Source organism: Mytilus edulis, chromosome 7 (assembly GCF_963676685.1).
Source record: "Mytilus edulis chromosome 7, xbMytEdul2.2, whole genome shotgun sequence".
NCBI lineage: Eukaryota > Metazoa > Mollusca > Bivalvia > Mytilida > Mytilidae > Mytilus > Mytilus edulis.
This window is the reverse complement of record NC_092350.1, coordinates 22,940,823-22,957,077: the sequence shown is the minus strand read 5'-3', so window position 1 is coordinate 22,957,077 and position 16,255 is coordinate 22,940,823. Positions and strand designations below refer to the sequence as shown.

Genomic DNA, 16,255 nt, shown 5'->3' with positions numbered 1-16,255 from the left:
GGATATATAATGGTCATCCAAAGAAAAGCCAATTAAAGTTTAATCCTACAGATATAGTGACAACTTTCCGTGATAATATTGTTGTTAGTGACATGAACAATGCAATCCATATTGTTAATTATAATGGCGAAATGGTGTCTTTTCTACAAACTGAAACCTTTGGAATCATACTCCCACTGAGTATGGATATATACTGTAAAGATGAACTTTTGATTGGATGTAAACATAACCAGGCTAAATTACATATCATGACTTTCAATGGATTTTAATGCATGTGTATAGGTTGCACTTCTGTAAATATAGACAATGCAATTTCCCATAGGAACTCCCTTTGCGGCTTAAACTGCCACTTCTTCTATGTTTCTTAAAAAATTATATTTTAGAATGGAAAGTTGATATGCACTACTATTTTATCCAAAGGTCAAAACATAGGGCTGTGCGACATATTTTCAATATGCATATGCCCTAAACTTCTTAGAGTTTAAACTTAAACTAAAATTCTGTACTACCCCTACCTTCACTTTGGGTCTTCCTCAAATTAAAATTTTGATGCTACCATGTGTTTTAATACTGGTAACATTCCAAAATTGTCTCTATGAGATGAAACATAGAGATCAAATCTGGGAACCAGTATGTAAACAAAACAAAATATCTATGAATGTCATATACACCTCCCCAAAAAAGGATCTTGGAACCAGAGTGTAAATGAAACAAAATATCTTTGAATATTCTATATCTCCTCAAAAGAGGCGCGGTTTGATTTTTTTATATTTTTTGTTTGAAAAAAAAGAGAACAAAATAATAAAAGATAACTTAACCTAAAAAGATGTATAAAGCTCATGCTTTAAACTTTTTAAGGTTTTGGTAAATATCCATGGATTCCTTCTTCAAATGCAGAAGTTTATATTATATAGATATAGGAAGATGTGGTATGGGTGCCAATGAGACAACTCTCCATCCAAATAACAATTTATAAAAGTAAACCATTATAGGTCAAGGTACAGCCTTCAACACAGAGCCTTGGCTCACACCGAACAACAAGCTATAAAGGGCCCCAAAATTACTTGTGTAAAACCGTTCAAATGGGAAAAACAACAGTCTAATCTATAAAAAAAACAAGAAACAAGAAACATGAATAAATTACATAAACAAACGACAACTACTGTACATCAGATTCCTGACTTAGGACAGGTGCAAACATTTGCAGCGGGATTAAACGTATAAATGGTACCAAACCTTCTCCCTTTTTCTGAAAAAATAGTATAACATCACAACATGGAAAAACACACGATAAAATATCAATTAGAAGGCTTAACTCAATCAAAAAATGTAAATTATTATTTTTTTACTGTTATAACCACTTTTTCTGTTAATTGAGATAAACAGTAGATGTGGTTAAATCAAGATATTTTCAAACATTAATTTTAAACAGTAACTGTGTAGTTATATTGTATTGAATCATATATTTTAACAGGTCAAATACCTTGAAATGATTATATATGTAATCTCATAATAGATAAATATGAAAGTTCTATTGACAAGGACGGAAAGTCAAATTGAACATTAAAACAATTATCAAAAATAAATATTTACAAATACATAATATTATTTTTTTGCTTACTGATAAGTCAATTAGTTTTGGCATGTCATGCATCTATCACATGACCTTTGTTTCAGCATATCAAATGGTATCTTAAAAAACCTCAACCAATTTAATCTGGCTCTGTCACATGACTGAAAACGATTTCATTGCAGACTCCACATAACCTTGACGAATAAGGTCATGTAAATAACAATTCAAATGAAGACACACTTATACATAATTTCTTAACCAAATAACTCAATTTAAAGCTTCTCCTATGGATCATGAAATTGAGAATGGAAATGGGGATTATGTCAAAGAGACAACAACCTGACCAAGGAGCAGACAACAGACGAAGGCCACCAATGGGTCTTCCAAGCAGCGAGAAAATCCTGCTTCAGCTTGGCCCAAAACAAAAATATGTACTAGTTCAGTGATCACAGCAATACCTACAGTAAAACTCAGTCTAAAAGAAGTGCAGGTTCCATGTCAGAATAGGTAACAAAAAGAAACTAAGCAAAATGACAATACATGTAATACATAAATGAACAAAGGACTACTAGTAGTTACTGACATGCCAGCTCAAGTAGTCAAGACATCAATTAAAACTGATTGAAAGATTATGTCTTCATAATATGAAAATCAAGCATAATCCCTCTTGTTAAGGGTTTAGTATTGTACCATCATAATATATAGTGCAAGTTTTCTGTTAAATGCATATTCAGGACTTGGTACATGTTTACCTGAAATGGATATGAATATGAAGCATTCATTGTGCCAGACAGACACACTTCAGCTAGATTTATAAAGTGCAAGTTCAAAAGTTAATAGTCAACAGGAAAACATGTCACTCTACCCAGACATATTTTTCCTGACTACAAGTTGAACAGCCTTTGCTATCACTCCTAATTGCAGCATGCTTAGCAGTAATGAAATATCAATTCTTAGGTAGAAACTAGAAATGGGGGACTAAATTATTAAATTTGTAAATATCTATACAGCCACAGTTTCCCAAATCGGAAATGTAATATTCAAGTCTCTTTTTGTACCACTTGTAATGAACGATAGACAAAAAATGATTATGAATCAACAACGCTATAAGATATAAAGTTTTAATGAATAAAACAAAAGATATCAATGATCAAAGTCAAAACCCAGTATATTTTAAGACAAATATCTTAGCTTTATGTCTGAAATATTGCCTATTTGTACTAACAAGTAATTGCCCCTTTCTGTCTATCCCTAAACTCATTGGATATTCTACTCCTGTGTGTTCTGTGGTCAGTTTTTTAATTATAACACCTTCATAACTGAAAATATATAATGCACCATGTGATTCACTGGCAATTATGTTTCCACTGTTGGATGTTACAATATCGACTGGATTAAACTCCCAATTTGGCTTCCTTTCCAATATGCCTTTCTGATCGCCTCTTGAATCAATTATTACTAATGCTCCTTCCTGAGGAGACATCTTACCCAAAAAACAAATCTCATTATGATCATTTGCGGTCAATTTTACTGGCCTCATAAATAGCCACTGGTCCACTGGATAAATTTTATGAATCCTTAACAGTTTTCCGAATTCTGATAAAGCTAAAACTTGTATTCGACTAATATTTGCAACTTTGTACAGGTCTCCACCTTTCTCAACTGTACTTGCTAACACAGTGCCATTCTTGCATACATGTAAAGCTAACGGTACATGTATCTGCAATCCAGCATTATAGCATGTGTGAAAATCTTTCACTTTCCCTGTTTTTGGGTCCAGTTCTTTAATAGTAGGATCTTCCTCTTTTACGAAAAGTAAACTACATCTTTTACTCACAGCAATGTCAGTGATATCTATATTTTTAAATTCCTGTAATATGTTTTTTTCCTGTAAAGCAACTTGTCTTAATAGGTTTGAATTATTTGTACAAGTTATCCATAGGTTATTTTTCTCATCCACAGTCATAGATCTTATAGATGGTAAATCGGTGCAATAAGAGTCTATGTTTTCACAAGTAATAGTAGCAGAACCAAATATGTCAACACTGACCAATAATCCAAATACAGGATTAATAACGGATGAATTTTTGTCTGTCTCGTTAAGCACAAACTTCTTAGCCATTATATTTACTGGAGCAATAGAGATAGAACTTTCAGCTTGATCGGCAAAAGTTTGAACATCTTTAGCAATTTTTTTAACGGTATTAAAATCAGACTTACAAGTACTTTCGTATTCCTCTATAAGAGATACTTTTTCCAATAAAATTGAGAGCTTCTTTTCAATTTCAGTAGAAGAAGCAGTTATTTTTGCTTGGGTATTCCTAAAATGTTCGTCCAACTCTTCCAAAAGTTGCTCAGTTCGTTTTGTAATTCTTTCTTTCAAATGCATATCATATGTTATAATTTTCTTCTTCTCCTGCTCAAATGATTTGCAATGACTCACCATTATCTTATCAAGTTTATGCTTCTCATTTTCACAATTTTGCATATCATTTTTTATTTTCTTATGATGTAAATTCAAATTTCCAGTAAACATTGAATATGCCTCATCAAGTGTCCTGACGTCATGTTTACGATGCGCTATCTTTTGACAGTTACCACAGATTGTTTGGTAGCAGTCTAGACAATACATTTCAGCTTTTGGTTTATTTATTACATGGAACCAATATTTCACATCTCCTAGGTATGAATGTTCATCTATATCTCTCAAATTAACAACATTGTGGTTTACACTGGTTTTATCATCTGAATGTCTCTGACCACAACTATTGCACAAAATAAACTGACAGTTTAAACATTTCCATTTGAGTTTCGCATCTTTTTCACAAATTTGACAGGTTTGTGGTACTTGAGCCATTCTCAGAGGTAAACCTGTTGCCATTTTTCTAACTACTTTAATCAAAAACTTTATTACACAACTATCATATCAAATAAAACTGATAATTTTGTGATAATCATGACTAAAGTGCAACTTTAATTAAATGTTTAATATGTAAAAAATGTTCATATACAATATAAAGCTTTGACAGGTTATTTATCCACTAATCATGATAGGACTTTCCATTGAATAAAAAAAACATTTAATAAGCATAGTACCAAGTAAAAAAATGTTTGAATTTTTTTTTCTTCAAAACTTCAAAATTGTGCTTCTGACCATATATTTAAAAATAGATTTGTGGGAAGGACACAAATTGTCCAACCCCCCAAAAAATAATGGAAATTATAGAATAAAAGTCTGTAAAACTGTTCACAAAATGTTCAATTTTCAAAGTCCAAGTCTGTTCTTTCAACAAAAATCAACAGAGCGGAACCAAACATGAACTCTATCTTTAACTCATCATAGTAGACTCTTATATATACTTAAAGATCAATTTACCTCTTTAAACCAAAACATCTATGGCAGTTATTGGTGTGTACATATCTTCCTACCAGGAAACAAGTCCTCTATTTTAGAAGGCAGTTAGTTTTGAGTAAAGATTTATCTGGGCATAAAACATAATCTTTTAAAGTAAAATATTAAGGTTCATTACTGTTGGTGGCATACCAATTTTCGTGGATTTTTTGGGTAAAGGTCAACTACAAATTTATAAGTTCAACAAACTAAATGAGATAGACATCCTTTTTCTCTATACTAAAATTTTTTAGACCATATTCCTAAATTCTTTATTTATTTTTACCAATTCATCTCTAATACCCCATAATTAACACCCTGTTTTTCTATATTTGATATCATGTTTGCCTATATTTCTCTCCTTTCTAAAATCTGTGCCAATTATTCTAAACTTTTTATCCTTAATTCTATCCAGACTCACAAAGATGGATACACAGTATCTTATCATTTAGTGTAACTTACTTTCCAACATGTCTTCTAACTCTAATATTCTTGGAGCTCCTGGTTGGTCCAATTCCTTCAAATATAGACAAAATATTCATTACAACAGAAAATAAAGAAACTAACAGTCAGGTTTTTAAATGTAATAGTTTGTCCTCTGTATTCAAGTTTCATTTTTTTTTATGATGTAAATAAGTATTGTTCAAAACAGACAGAGTTATCAACCTTGCACCAGTCAATGGTCCTAATGATAGGTAATGCTGTAATGCCCTGGGCCAAATGCAAATGAATGTCTTTCGGGTTTTTTTTTAAACTCTGATGATGTTTTTGCCATGAATTTACACTTTCTGAAAGCCTATCTTCTAAAGTTTAAACATTGTGACAACTTAATGTATTAAACAATTTTTTGCTGAACAAACAGCCTCAAATAAGCTACCCTACTTTGATTTACTACTGTTTCAAACAGTCCCCAGAAGTAACCTTGACCCTATTAAAACAGTTCATTTTTCATTCAGAGAAACATTTTCTAATAATTTACCTGGTAAATATATATGTGCTTGAAATCACTTGTATTTTTGGCTTTATCCTGAAAATAAATTCAACAATCATATCAAACTAAATTCAGCAAGAATATATTTTCACTAATGGATATAAAACACAAAACTCAGCATTGTGTCAGCAGATAAATTCCCTCTATTTGCCCTCACCTGGCATTTCTTCTAAGTACTTCTTTACTGTGTTAAGCATTCTTTATACATTTTTGCTATCTATGATTTGTTTGAGTGCTTCAAGTATATATTTTATATCAGTTTCTGTGTAAAGTTTTACCTTTTAATAATTTGACATTTTTGGCTCAGATAGTTAAAATGTGTGTTTATATTTTTTAAATCACATTTAAGTCTAGTTTTATCATACTTACTGTTCCAAAGAAAACAACACCAATCAAGTCTTTGTCACTGCTGATAATTTTGTTCTGTAGAGTAGTTTTGGCACACTGAAATGTAAGATGACCTCACTGAGTCATGTGGTCTTAAAAAAATATATGGAAATGACTTCCATTTAAACCCCCTGTTGATAGAATAATCAGATACACAAATCAGAGGGCCCAAATGGAAGTCTTGCCAAATGTACAACCTACGTGTATACTCTAATCAAACTGAAGTGTTTTCCAAATGCTGCATTGTACATGAATGAATCTTATATGGAATAAATAGAAAACAGACATTGAGGAAAGCACTTGAAAAATTTCAATATATCTTTGAGTGTTTTTATTTTACAGACAAATTCTTTAAAACTATTTAAAATACCACTGACATATGATAACATAAAAAAACATTATATATATTACAAAATTCTGGTACACAGAAATTCAAAGTTTTTTCAAAATACAACTGACAAAAAGTGGATATCAAATCAACAGGGTATTTGCAAGCAAACAGTAAAACAGATATATGAACTGTTTTACTGATTATGTGATTGGTGTTTGCTTGAAGATGTTGCATAGTAAAAGGCTAACTGCACATAAAAAAATAAGCAATGTTTACATAATATAGTTACAAAAAAATTCTAAAAATTACCTTTTTTTGGTGCCTAATTTACAAAATGCATTCCCTGGATACTAAGCATGTTTCAACTGACAATCCTAAATATTTAATATCACCCAACTTTTACATTACCTTAATACACAACTGAAAATGGCTTTCCTGTTCGTCTTCTTCACTGTCAAACATTGATTTGGAACAGTCAATAAGAAATATCAAACCATCTTTGGTTGTGGAAGCATACTGTAATAAAGAAACTTATAATATACACAAATTTTGACAAGGCATTGAGACTAGACATCATAAACACATTCAAATCCAATGATGATTATTAATAAGTATGAAAAGATTCTGATTTGAAGTTCAAGTATTGATCTAATCAATCTTTCAATTTTGCTATAGAGGAACCTGTCATCTACAAACAACTTTTCGAAAGTTTTCACTAAAACAGTAGTGATTATACAAATGTATACATAATTACATGTTTGATCTTCATACCGTCTATTGACCTATTTTAAACTGGACATTATCAATTGGTTATATAACAACAAATATCAACTCATTAACTACAAATATCAACTCATTAACTACAAATATCAACTCATTAACTACAATTATCAACTCATTAATAATGATTAACAACAAGTATTGACTTATTAACTACAAGTCTCCACTCATTAATTTATTTACTCCTTGTCCTTCTTCCTCTTCATTTTCCTCATCTTCACCAAAGCGTGCAAAACCAAAATCGGCCATTCTAGAAAATACAACAATATATATATAAGCATATACAACAACAAAATAAGGTTAAGATTAAAAACCTTTAACAATATTTTTTCCATCTAGATCTGCTATTCTTGATTCTCCTAGCAATCCTTTTTTTTTTTTTTATCTTTTATTGCTATTATACAAGTTGGGGAGGATCCTCTAATCCCCCTTTTTTGAATATATGAACCCAAAAACAGGCATCAATTTTCAGTGATACGATTTTTCAAAAAAAAAATTCTGTCACAGCGCAAACATTCAGGTAAATAACATCCTTTCGCCTGGAAGTACCATGACTAAAATATCATTTGGTTAAAGTCTTCAAAAGGAAGCATTTTAAGAAGCAATTATTGTTGTGTTCAATACTCATTTAACGTATGGTCTTAAAGGAGAAAATGGCTATGCATCAATGAGACTTTTTCTTCTTTGGGCCAACAAGGCTTTAATACTGAAGAATACATGATGCACATAAGTGATTAACAAAAACATTATACAAATTCATAAAAATATCTAATAACAATTTTTAAAGTGTTTGTATATACAGATTGTGATTAAAATATAAGTTTTATGTATATGTTTTGGTTTGAATTTGTTAATTTGAAGCTGATCTCTAAAGCTGTCAATAGAGATGGTTTCAATCATAGTTTGAGGTAACTTTGAAGTTCCATTATAATTGAGACAGCAACACAGTGCTTCAAAAACCAGAAAGAAACACAGATGGGTCAAGATGCGTATTAGTTTCTCCATAGGCGGTAATGGTAACGTTTTCCTCTGTTGCTCAGTCCATATCATTAACTTGGATATGTGTGATGGCTCGTTTCGAAGCTGAGACATTTTGACATATGTGGTTTAATTTTTAGGGTACGAAGTGAGATTACTTTTTCCGTAAATTAGCAAACCCAGAGTATCCTTTTGTGATGCGGCTCCTCATGGTAAAAAAAAAATCCCATTTTTAACACAATAAATTCTTTGAAAATTTAATACTTTGAACACATTTAATAGCTCCATAGATTTTACACATTTATTCTGTGTTCCCCTACTTTCTAAATTAACTCAAATGGTTAAGCTCAGTCACTTGTTTATCATAGAAAAGTGTCAAATATCACTACACAGAGATTTTTTGTTTACACATGACTTTCAGGGCTCACACTACTTCAGAATCATAGGGAGAAGTGACTTCTCCTTCTGAAACTAATAGGGAGAAGTGGTGAGATTTGTGCTCCTACGCGTGCTGCGTTACAATGCTTGGATTTTACTATAGTATAAAGGGGCATATGTAAATAATGTTCTTTTTATATTGTTCAATTCATATCTGAGTATACAATTACAGTAACAGTTCAAATTCAAAGTTGGTGAAGTTTAGGTTTTTGTGAGAAACTACCAACTAAATATCTAGCACTAAAAAGATAATTTTTTTATGTCAAAAAGGTAAAGAAATTATGATATATATTAATTACAATTTAATTAAAAACTATCTTATTTATGAAATTCAGTGTTTCTCATCAAATAATATATGCAAAGTTAAGCTGGGCCATAATAAATTGCATTAGTATAATAGTCTCAGAGTTAAATCAATATCTTGAAACAATCCATATAAATTATATGGAATTAAATACACTAATTATAATCAATTAGATGTAACCAAAAGTCTGTTAATGTGTGTGGAATGAATAATTTTCCCTTTTGGGGTTTATATTCTTCTGTGAGCTGTTCCATCCATGCCTCCGTAGTTATTATTGTAAAAATATGTATTTCGGTCATAGCTGGTCCGATTCCGATCCGTAGTTAGAAACGGTTAATGGCGGACGAATGCAAGAAAATTTTGCAAAATAAATGATGTTTGGAAAGGAAAATGACGTTTTTAATGCAATAAATGGATTGAAAATTTACTGGAGACAACTTTTGTCACGTTTACATGAAGTAACAAACTTATTTTGCCGCCGAAAGTTAGGTTGATGTATGTTTTCGAGTATCAAGCACCAGAAGCTACGGAAGTTCATGAAGTCATAAAAAGCTGTCTTTTTATTAAACAACCTGCTACACACTGTAAAGACAATGCTTCATTCTCTTTTCTTAAGAAGATTAATCGCTCATGTCTGAATTTCTTCAATTATCAATTAAAAATTGATGTTTTATCAACTAAAAATTGAAAATGTTTAATGCCAAAGCGACTGAAAGCAAGTATTGTTAACATCCGGGCGACTTGTTTTCGCTTTTTGGGGTTGGGGAAAGCGAAGTGATGGTCGGGAAAGGGACTTCTTAGCGTGAGCCTTGACTTTAGAGTTCTTCATTTCAAGGCGCATTAGGGATATTGTCCCAGATACACTGAATGTTTTTGAGATCATAAATTGCTGATATTTTCTGCATCATGTTTCTGTCTATCTGTATAAGTTTTTAAAGGTAAAAAGAAAGAAGGTTAAAATAATTCAAAAATATAAGAGTTCAGCATACAATCTTCAATGATATAGAAGTGTCCATACAATAGGCCAAGTTCTAAAATTCCCTAGTTTAAAACTTTATGGGTAAATTTTATACGGTTATCATAATCTGTCAATACATCAATTTCCCTGATCTAAATCATAACTTTGAGGTCTTTTACAAGAATACTATCTTAGTTTTTGCTATATAAACTTCTTGCATGAACATGAGGGACTTAATATAAAATCAAAATATAAGAATATCCTCATTTTATTAATTACTTTAATTACTAATTATCCTAATGTCACCAGAATAAACACATAAAAAAAGCAACCACTTACTAGATTTTTTAATCAAGATCAACATTAAAATAGCACATCCTGAACATGTCTGAACTGTTTGTCACTGGACATTAAGCAATCAACAATCAATCAATCTACTATCATGACTATCATGGGACTGGGAGCATATGACATGAGCTCTGGAGAGCATTATAATCGACTTATATGACCTATTTACAAATTATGACAGAATAAAGTACCCAAAAACATCGATATTATATTATTCAACTCCTTGAAAGTGTGCTAAACTGTCTGAATTCATACAAATACAGATTGTAGACGCATTGAATGTTAATGTGCAAGTGTAAAGCAAAATTATATCCGGGTAAAAATTGATTCGGAGGAAAAAATGTCACAGTAGTTGTTGTTATTTTTTTATCCGGAGGAAACTATTTCCCTGGAATATTTTATCCTTTGACGTGAAATTCTATCTGGGTAGTTAACTTATTGAATAGTTATTAGAAAAAAATTATCCTTTAAAAATACAATGAAATAATAATAGTGTATTTGAAATAAAGCGAAATTGTTAAAAAAAAAATATATTATAATGGGAAATAATTTCATAAATTATCCTTGAAAAAATTTCCTGAAATATTCAAGTCAATATCATCCTTTTAAAAAGAAAATTATCATGAAACATAGGGAAGAAAATCAGAAGTAATTTCAAAGATCATAATTGTGAAAATAATATCATGATTAAATAAGGTTAGTGAAATTCATGTAAAAGTGAGTTGTTTTCAATTCTCAGTACAAATAATATGAGGCAGGCATTACCTGTAAATGGGGACGAAGTCTGTATGAATTATTTTTTTGTAACTTAAATATTTGTTTAAAAAAAAAGAAACGGAAATACCGTAACGTTTCCGATTTTGGTTCTGTTGTTAGGGATTTAGTTGTGACGTTATTTAAATCATGACGTCATATGCAATGTAAACAAAGAAACGCTATCATCAGGTAACGTTTTTTCATATCAAGGAATTATCAAAAATGAAATTGGTATTGCGCGTTCCTTCCTATTTTATACTAGACTGATAAATATATATTTTACTCAAAGTTTCATACAAACGAGACCGGAAAAAGGAAGTACATTGTACATTTCTGCGCAGTTCCGGGATTTCAAAACACGACAAAAAAAAATTGAACGATTTTGAGTTCATTAGTACAATGAAAAATTCGGGAAATTTTCCCGAATTTTTTTTTTATTGAATTTTCTACTGTTATTGGGGACTTCGTCCCCATATAAATTTAAAAGTAAGGTAGACATATAGTTGCATATTGCTACTGTTAACAGTAATAGAAAAATTTGATTATGATGATATTTTTAACTATATAAATAGTTTTGTCTGGGGGCAGAGATGTAGTTGTTGATTATATGGAAATCAGATAAATCATAGCATAACAATATATTGGAAAAATAGCATGTCAGCTGGATAGTTTTTACCTGTGAAATGTTATCCGTCTTATTAAATCAAGTTGTAAGTCATCTTTTTATATAAATGAATATATAAAAAAAAAGATTCAAATAAAAATTTCGCTATAAAATACATGTAGATTGAGAAATATATTATATTAATGTCTTTAAAATATAAATTGCTCATAATTACCTCCCTTTGATAAATTATGCAAATTTAGTCTACCTTTGTGAAACATTTTATAATTATAGTCAGGTATATATTGATAGTGAGTAACTTACATAGTAGTTGTATAGCCAGTCAAGGTCGTTAAAAACTTCCATATATATATAATATACATAGTAGTTAATGGGACTCTATTTCACATGGTTCTGTGAAATATAGTACGGCAAATATATACCGGTACATACTATCCACATAACACAGATAGATTTTCACTCCTCTGGAAAAAATCAACGTGTGAAATATCATGCCTGGAAAAAAATTACCGGGACAAATTATCCTCAGGATAAAATATCACAGAGGAAGAAATAAACCGTTACACAAGCAGAGATGTGGCATTGAATCTCTGTATTATACTAGATTCATTGTTGTTTAAAATGTAGTTCAATTTACACAATGAGTTAATTACTAAACGAATGACAAATAACTTATTACCTGGTTAGTGCTGACAAACCAAAATTTGCTCAAAATTTGCCGGCAATATTTATACGGAAGTAGAATTATTAGCTATTTAACTTTTCAGATTACTCAAAAAATTGAAACAAAACGAAACAGTTATTTAATCCTAAAGAAATAATAGATTAGAAGAACTTGACACTAAAACACTACTATTAAGTTTTCTGGTGACCCAAAACTTGCCTAAAAAATATAACTTATTGGTAAATGCGGTTTAAGGATGTACTTATAGGTGAGGTTAGGTAAAAATTAAGAAATTAAGAAATTAAAATTGATACTATATTAAAGCTGGTAGAGCATCAATTAAAGATACAGATAAGCTAAAAATATTGATAGGTCATGGACCTCCTTTTCGAGTTATTTATGATTTAAAATATGGCGGGAAAAGGCTGACTCGGACTTTTACCTTATGTTTGCATTGGTATTATTTGGGTCTCAAACCAAAAGAAAGAAAATCAAGAGTCTTCTAAAATTTTGGTAAATGATTTTTAATGAGCTATTTAGTCTTATATGAAAAAATAAATGGGTGTTATGGGGCAAAATATTTTACATTGTATTGTATGGAAAAACACCAAGGAGTCCGAACATTTGACACAAATTCTAAAACCTCATCTAAGTACATCCTTACAGTAAGCTCAATAGATTCTATTAATTTAAATAAAAAAGTGAGTGGTACAGTTTATCGATCAGAAACATATCAAGTGTTACGCTGTATCATATATATGTCTCTGATGTATGACGTTGTAAAATGGTACTTTCATTAATAGTATCTCATAGAAACCCGGGACATAATGTATTATTATACTTTTCTCAGCTGGTAAAAAGAAGAAAAGCTCGTTTCATGGTAGGTTAGGAGAATAACCTTGAACAGCAACCCCCACACTCATAAAAACCGACACTTTTGAGCTATATTTTCTTCAAGTCCTACAGAATGTAACAATTTGATTTTTAACACACCACGTGTGCCACAGTTGGAGCAGGAACTGCTTATACTCGACCAGATCACATGATATATAAACACCCGGTTTCCTGTGGGGTTCGTGTTGTTCTGTCTTTATTTTTCTGCATAATGTGTTCCGCTGAGTGTTGTTGTTACTTCGTTTTCTAAAAATAAAGATACTTGATATCAGGATAATCAGTTCAGCTACATAAAAACACACAAGTCGAAAAACTCTGATATACCACCTTTTCTGATTAAAAAACAAAAGCAAATATATTGTATCATCAGTTCCAAAAAGCATCCACGTCTGTAACAGATCACCACCATTCTAGGCCAGATAAGGGCTTCAGTAAACATCCACAGATTCCTGATATTAAACTACAACAACAACAAAAATATCAGTAGTAACATGAAAGCAGCTGTGCCTAATAATCTCATCCAAGTTGAAATCGTAAAAGAGTGCAAGAAATCTATCACTCCCATCTTAATTGTAAATCATATTTCAAATATATCACAGTCTTAACCCTAGAGAGATCCCAGATGAGAGTACATGTAGACACGTATAGCATGGTCCAGCGGTATAAAAAGGTGACAAACACGATCCTATAAACTATTCCCTTATATCATTAACATGCATCTGCTACAAACTGTTAGAACATGTTGTAGCTAACAATCTCAAAAATAAAAAAAAATAAAAGATATATAAAACTAAAAACAAGGTTTTCAATCATGAATCCGATTCTGTTTAAAATTCACTTTTTATCAAGACTTAGTATTCAAGATCTAGCAAATTCAAATAAGGAAAACAGTCAAACTGACAATGATAATGGATGTTGCAAAAAAGTTGATCACCATCACCTCATTTAAGGAATCGGCTGCTATGATATAAATTGTAATGCATTACATAAATACAAGACTTTAAACAGAACATAAATAGTAGACCTGGAAATAAAATTCATGTAACAGTTGGAGTACCACAAGGTGTGATTGGACCAATTATATTCTAAATATTTATGAATGATTTTGCAGAATATATCAAACAATACATGGTACATTAAGATTATTTGCAGATGACAGCATTATTTGTGTGGAAATTAGGAAACGACATAAATCTGATTTAGAAGAGGTCAGTAGATGCCATGTGAGCGGGATTGGCTCGTGCATTATTCACCCTGATAAATGCAACATTCTCAGCATAACACAAACACAAAAACCTGTATACTTCACACAAATTACAGAATCACTTACTCAACAAGTTTACTATACAAAATATTTTGGCATAACTCTCCAATCTAACTTGTAATGGGATAAACATATCGATAACATGACATCAAAAGCAAGCCATGCAGTCTCTTGTATTTATATGCAGAAACCTTAAAATAGCCTCACACGACTAAATTTGAAACTCATGTATTCAAAGCTTTTGTCCAACGAAAATTAAAGTGCTGTTCAGACCTTAATTTTGGAGTCAACATCAAAAACAGCAAATTGACTCGAAAAATTTAAGAATCCACTAACCAGCTCAGCCTCAGCTATTGATAAGATGACAGATCTAAATTGGATACAGAATTTGGTTTATTTTTTTTAGAAAATTATATACAAAAGAAGTTTATTTCAAGGTCTGCATTTAACACTTTGATTTCACTAGACAATAGAACTAGACATCCCCACTAATTCAGGCAAATACAAGCATCTCTATAAAGACAGTTATGAATAAACAAATGTATCCGCGAAAAATCATGGTAAATTGGAATCATATTGCAACAACAGATAGTTTCAAGGAGTACACGGTTCTGAAATGGTTTCGAGAGTATGATTCCAAAATCTGCTCTTATCCATATTATCTACTCATAACTGTTGTTATCAAATCACTGAGTGTGGCCATAAGTATTAGTCACTTGAGATTTTTCACTATTTAATTCATATAAAACTATTTTTTTTCAAAAAAAAATATTTTGGGGATTTTTTTTGGTTTGATTTTAAGCAGGACACTTGGTTCCAAGTAGTAATTCGGTAGGTTTATTTGTAATTTGCTTATTTTGTTGTATTTTGTGTGCATCATTTTCATTTTCTCACTATAGATAAACACAAATATTCAGTATTTTCTGTTTTCTGTTCAGAAATTTTCTATATATTTAACAAATTCACCGAATTGTAAAATTTGATGTATAATCACAGTGTTCATAAGGCAAGAGAAAACAAAAACCAGATCAGGACAAAACTATGACCAATAAATAAATATTCTTCACCTTTTAACACCTTAATTGTTGATAAAAATCCACCCACAAATGCCTTCAAACTATTTTTTTGAAAAAATTGCATTTTTTTTTTAAATATATAGCCAAAAAATGAGGGGGGGACGAACATGCCATGTACTGTATCTCGGACACAATATATTATACTAGTATAATAGTTCCAGGTATAATATTCCAAGAATGTATATAGTTTTATCTATTTAAATTGTTGTGTATTTATAACTGCATTTGGGTTCTTCTATATATAACACAACTATACTAAATAAACGTGACTGCTTCTATAGCTACATTTTATTAAACTGAACTATTTCAAAGATACATACATAGAAAAGTATGAAAGATATAGAAACCAGGCCTTATTGTTTACAATGTCAGATTCTCTGCTGTAGGTTAAAAACTGCGTAGTATTTACATTGTTCTAACTATGAGGAGGCTAGAGAGAGGATGAGAACATCTTTCTACTTTATTACAGGAAATATACACATGGATTTAGACACCTT

The 16,255-nt window shown here is 30.8% G+C and overlaps 1 protein-coding gene across 1 annotated transcript in view; it reads right to left on the bottom strand.

Moving 5' to 3' along the window:
• The window catches only part of LOC139481042 (X-ray repair cross-complementing protein 5-like), a 39,740-nt gene extending 27,088 nt beyond the window's left edge, over positions 1-12,652 (bottom strand). The window contains exons 1-6 of the mRNA XM_071264093.1: positions 12,540-12,652; positions 7,637-7,703; positions 7,082-7,189; positions 6,325-6,399; positions 5,944-5,991; positions 5,427-5,481 (exon numbers count right to left, since the gene is read on the bottom strand). Coding sequence (XP_071120194.1) covers positions 5,427-5,481; positions 5,944-5,991; positions 6,325-6,399; positions 7,082-7,189; positions 7,637-7,702 — 352 coding nt within the window. The 5' untranslated portion in view covers position 7,703; positions 12,540-12,652. The remainder of the gene's footprint in view (positions 1-5,426; positions 5,482-5,943; positions 5,992-6,324; positions 6,400-7,081; positions 7,190-7,636; positions 7,704-12,539) is intronic.
• Positions 12,653-16,255: the final 3,603 nt, after the last annotated feature.